We start from the raw sequence: 4764 nt of genomic DNA on the forward strand, positions 1-4764 counted from the left end.
GTTAGACATGATGCGACAACTTTGAAGGATACACTTAACGCATTGTAGAAAACCTTCATTATGAGATTGACTAACCTAACGTGGAAGTCACGCCTCTCCACACAATCTGATCAACCGACTATGATGCGCCACACAATCTATATGGTTCGTCTTCTTTTCTTTCTTTTTTTTTCCTTTTAAGAAAGATTTTATATATTGTTGATACTTCAAATAGAACTGTGGGTTCTAGAAGTAATAAGAAAGTGCAGTAAAAACTTGTCTTCTCCGGTTTAATCTTACTACTAAGAGATTTCTCCAAGTCTTGAAACAAAAGAGACCGAGAAAGGCATCAAACACCCAATCCCAAAAGGCCAAAGATTTCTAAGCATATAAAACTGGAAGTTAAGAGAAGGGTTTCACATCATGCAGCAGAAAAGGTTCTAAAAAGCAAACCAAACCAATCCTTCTCCTATCAGCATATGGCCATTTACTTGGACAAGAAGATATCCAAAAGCTGAACATCTCACCACTTGTTTGTTCCTTTAGACTCGAATATTCGACCTATCTATACGTATATATCATGTAGAAAAAGAAGCTGATTGACCATATCTTCAGCCAATGATTAATCCTTGTCATTATGGTGGACCATCTTTTTAAAGGTGGTTCTTGTTCTCGAGATCATCTCTTCCTAGTATGTGTCTTCTCTCTTTGGACAGCTCTTTCTAGCTATATATATATATATATATATATATTATTTTTTTTTTTTTTTTAATCCAGGAGTAGAAATAATATAGAGCCATTGAAAAACGCAATGGATGATGATCCAGGGATTTTACTACTGATCAGATAGTACACAAGTTGGGAGCTAACAGTACCAAGATGGTAATTAAGAAGACACGTCTACTGCAAATTTTCTTTTTAGTTTTTCTAAAACATAACAACTTAGAGAGGAAACGGAGGAAGCCAGTGAGGAGCCCAGAGAGGAAGCATAAAACCTTGGCCGCTAGGTGAATCAGAGGTAGCAGGCTTGGGTTTGAAGGAACGTGGGGTTCTAGTGGCGATATTGTAAACACCATAACCTTCACCATAGCCTTCACCGACGAAATAGATGGAGTTAGGGTTTAAGCCCGGGAATAAGCTGGCATTGACACAAAAAGGCTCGTTATCGCCGAGGAACATGCAGAGATCACCAATGTCTTCTGTGTAACACATGTTCATATCTTCCTCTTCTCTAAACACCATGAACCGCTTTGTGCCACCACAGTCGAATCTTAATGCCTTGATACTCTGGATATACCTGCCAAACCAAGTCAAAATGGATACTTTACGAGACTTTTGTTATTTCAAATATAAGACATTTTACATATCTTTTAACTTTATCAAAAACTATATAGCGAATTATAATATTTTTATTTATAATTAAATTCTAAGCAAATATCATATATTATGAAAATAAGCTTGTAATAATAGCAAATAGCAAATAGACAAAGAGAACCTCGTTACCATTTGACTAGGAACCGTTGTCCTGAGGGAGACTCCACAAAGAGTTGTGTCTTATGACAAGAATCCAAAAGCTGCAACTCGGAATGAGAAAACTGAGGAAGGTTGTGAAAGCGCAACTCATGAAACTCAGGCTTCGTGGATTCAAGACCATCCCAAGACCACAAGTGGTGGCCACCAGAACTTGGCATGTAGAACCTTTGATCTCTCTTGGAATACATCAACTTGGATGGTTCAAAATGATCGAATACATTATGAGGCAAAATGAGATGGACCGCCTTAGTGTCACTCGGCTTATATATACTCACCGGACGTCCCGTAAACTTGACAGCCACAAGGTAGTCTTCTTCCTCTTGAGGAGAAGAGGACATTGCCACGCCACTTACCAAGTCAGCTTGACAACTAATTATATCAGGCCTAGGAAGCAGAGGGATGAACTTGGGTTTGGATTTAAAGCTCAAGGGGTTGCAGAAGTCACTGATTAGTATGGAACGTTTGCCCCATAGAAAAAATCCCCATCCATTGGAACTTCCCACCAGCGAAGACCCAACCAACTCTTTGGGAAATGGCATATCACCGACGATGATATGTTCTTCTTTGGCCGGGTCAAACATGTGGAGCTGTGTCATTACTCCTGGGGATTCTTCATCACCTTCTTTACCACAACAGGTGACACGATACAACAAGTAAGGGTTGGTGGTGGTGGAGGAGGAGAACGTTCGAAGGGTTTGGCATCTCTGTGGAAGCGTGCAGAGTAGACATCAGAAGAAGAAGTACAAAAACTAGAGAAAGAGATTGGCGAGAAGCAAACTTACCAGGGCAAGTTTGCGGAGAGAGGGCTTGGAAGAGAGGCTGAGAAGCAGAGACGACGACATTAGCTTGCACCTGCTCTCAAAAGGGTTTCTGAGTTAGTCTCTTCTTGAGTCTGGATCTAAGACGACACAACGTACTTGTTTGGTTGGCCACAAGTAAAAGGGTTTTCAATTATGTCCCTTTTCTTTTCTCCATTTTCCTCTTTTTCTTCCTTCCCTTATTATATAATCTTGTCACAAAGAAAAAAAAAAGAAAAATCTTATGATCAAATTTGTACAAAAGATTCTTTACATTTTTTTCTTTTTCTTTCTCCCCACGCCTATCAATTATTATCATTTTGAATACCCCACATTAACTATTTCAACCACATCCATATTTTAGATTTCATAATTTTTATTTAAAGAAAAAATAAAGATAGTAACTAGTACAGTTGAAAACCAAACATAGTTCAACACAAATTAGAGACATAATAATCTTGGCATAAACTAGTGAAGGACAGAGTAACTACTAGCTAGAGAGACATTGGAGGGATCCAGTGAAAGGCAAGTGATGCCGTGGAGAAGGATGCAGGAAACTTGGGACGGAAGGAACGTGGTTTTCTAGTAGAGATATCGTAAACACCAAAGCCATCTCCTGCGAAATAAATTGAATTAGGGTTTAAGCCAGGAAAGGAGCTTGCCTTGACACAAAAAGGCTCATTATTCCCCAAGAATATGCAGAGATCACCAATGTCCTCTGTGTAAGACATGACCCTTGTTTCTTCTTCCTCTCTGAACACCATGAAACGCTTTGTTCCGCGACACAAGAAGGTCATCTTCTTGCCCGGTTGGTGGTTCTGAGCGTACCATTTAATTAGGAAACGTTGCCCTGAGGGAGACTCTACAAGGTGCACAGTCTTGGAACATGAGTCCAATAGCTCCCACTCAGACTGGGTCAACTCAGGTTGGTTGATGAACCGCAACTCTTGCACCTCGGAGCCGGTCATATCCTCCTCGAAGAAAGCATCATAGGAAACCAAGAATTGGCCGCCAACACTAGTGGTGTAGAACTTTTCATCCCTCTTTGAATACATAACCTTTGACTGATTAAAATGTTGGAGAAAGGTCTTGAAGTGGACGGAACCAGAGTCCTTGTGTTTGCCACCAGGCCTAAAGAAGTTGATCACAGGTCCTAAGCAGTTGATGGCCACTGCAAAATCATGGCTCTGGTCAGGTGAACAAGTCATGGCAGCGTTAGTGATGGCAAGCTGTTGGGCAGGAATATTAGGCTGACCCATGGGATGTAAAGGAATGGTTTTAGGGTTTGATTTGGAGCCACAAGGACTGTAGTAGTCGCTAATATATACGACTTTATCTTTCTTACCATCAGACCGGGCCTTGAAAACGACCCAACCATGGGACATTCCGACCACAAAACACTCTCCACGAAACTCCAAGGGAAGTGCCTTGTCTCGTACAATCACTTCATCTTCCTTGACCGGGTCAAAATAGTGGATGTCGCTTCTTAAATGAAGATCCTCGTCAAGATTTCCATAAATTGTTTTACCATACACTAAGTACGGGTTGGTGGAGGAGAACATCCGAAAGGTTTGGTATCTCTGTGGAAGTTTGTACAAAGTAGACATCAGAAGAAGAAGAAAACAGAGAGATAATAGAAAAACTAGAGACAGAGAACTACCAGAGCCTGTTTGCGGATAGAGAGGTTGAGAAGCAAAGACGAAAACATAGCTTTGGCCTGCACTGTGCCGCTCTCGAAAGGGTTTCTCAGTTTGATTGGCCACAAAAAAAAAGAAGAAGGGTTTTCACTTATGTGTCTCTCTCCTTTCCTTCCTCTGTTTCCACGTTCTCTACTTTCCTTTTGTTTTTTACTTTCCCAAGTTACATAATCTTGTCACTTGTGACAAAGGTAAAGTAAAATCTTGTGATAACGTCATTCATTTAATGATTAGCATATGTTAGAATTGAAAACCAAACAAAATTTATTCAGCCAAAGTTTGTAAAGCATATTTGAAAGGTAAAAGAACATGTATCTCAACTTCTCACCCACCTTTTTTTTTTATACTAACACATTACCCTAACTTTTTAGAAACTCTGGGATGGAGGTGGTCTCACCACTGATGACCACCCTATCAACTATCATCATACTCAATACCTTACATTTACTGTTCCACTCGCACCAACCACATGAATGTTTTCAGAATTCAAAATTTTATAATACTGTATTATTAACGAAAAGTAAATATTTAATAGTACAATTGAAAACCAAACAAATTATCCAGCCAACGTAGGTAAGTATTTACCTTCAATAAAAATATTAGAAAAATACCTCGTTTGTTCTTAATTCAGCTAACTTTATAAAACTCTTTGAAACTTAAGCCACATTTGGAACAAATTTAAAGTTATGATTGGTGTACACATTTCTGGAGATATTTTCTGGATGTTGTATTGTTGGTTAATATTTTTTTAAAGTATA

The 4764-nt window shown here is 39.3% G+C and overlaps 2 protein-coding genes across 2 annotated transcripts; both read right to left on the bottom strand.

Annotated features, from left to right (window-relative positions):
* Positions 1-778: 778 nt before the first annotated feature.
* LOC108844600 (uncharacterized) lies at positions 779-2489 on the bottom strand. Its single transcript, XM_056997800.1, has 3 exons — positions 2295-2489; positions 1483-2216; positions 779-1276 (listed from the first exon to the last, which is right to left on the bottom strand). The coding sequence occupies exons 1-3, from the start codon at positions 2352-2354 to the stop codon at positions 922-924; spliced, it is 1149 nt and encodes a 382-aa protein (XP_056853780.1). The 5' UTR covers positions 2355-2489; the 3' UTR covers positions 779-921.
* Positions 2490-2672: 183 nt separating this feature from the next.
* On the bottom strand, positions 2673-4145 carry LOC108846882 (uncharacterized). Its single transcript, XM_018620066.2, has 2 exons — positions 3970-4145; positions 2673-3889 (listed from the first exon to the last, which is right to left on the bottom strand). The coding sequence occupies exons 1-2, from the start codon at positions 4015-4017 to the stop codon at positions 2804-2806; spliced, it is 1134 nt and encodes a 377-aa protein (XP_018475568.2). The 5' UTR covers positions 4018-4145; the 3' UTR covers positions 2673-2803.
* Between the last annotated feature and the right edge of the window lie 619 nt (positions 4146-4764).

The sequence above is a fragment of the Raphanus sativus genome, unplaced genomic scaffold, assembly GCF_000801105.2.
Source record: "Raphanus sativus cultivar WK10039 unplaced genomic scaffold, ASM80110v3 Scaffold0833, whole genome shotgun sequence".
In the NCBI taxonomy this organism is placed as follows: Eukaryota; Viridiplantae; Streptophyta; class Magnoliopsida; order Brassicales; family Brassicaceae; genus Raphanus; species Raphanus sativus.

What these genes read in the sequence shown, in the direction of transcription:
- LOC108844600 (XM_056997800.1), bottom strand. Translation starts at nt 2,354, where the DNA reads ATGTCGTCGTCTCTGCTTCTCAGCCTCTCTTCCAAGCCCTCTCTCCGC. An exon ending in CTCTCCGCAAACTTGCCCTG is followed by an intron (nt 2,217 to 2,294) that starts GTAAGTTTGCTT and finishes ACGCTTCCACAG; the next exon opens with AGATGCCAAACCCTTCGAAC. An exon ending in CAACGGTTCCTAGTCAAATG is followed by an intron (nt 1,277 to 1,482) that starts GTAACGAGGTTC and finishes TTGGTTTGGCAG; the next exon opens with GTATATCCAGAGTATCAAGG.
- LOC108846882 (XM_018620066.2), bottom strand. Translation starts at nt 4,017, where the DNA reads ATGTTTTCGTCTTTGCTTCTCAACCTCTCTATCCGCAAACAGGCTCTG. An exon ending in CTATCCGCAAACAGGCTCTG is followed by an intron (nt 3,890 to 3,969) that starts GTAGTTCTCTGT and finishes AAACTTCCACAG; the next exon opens with AGATACCAAACCTTTCGGAT.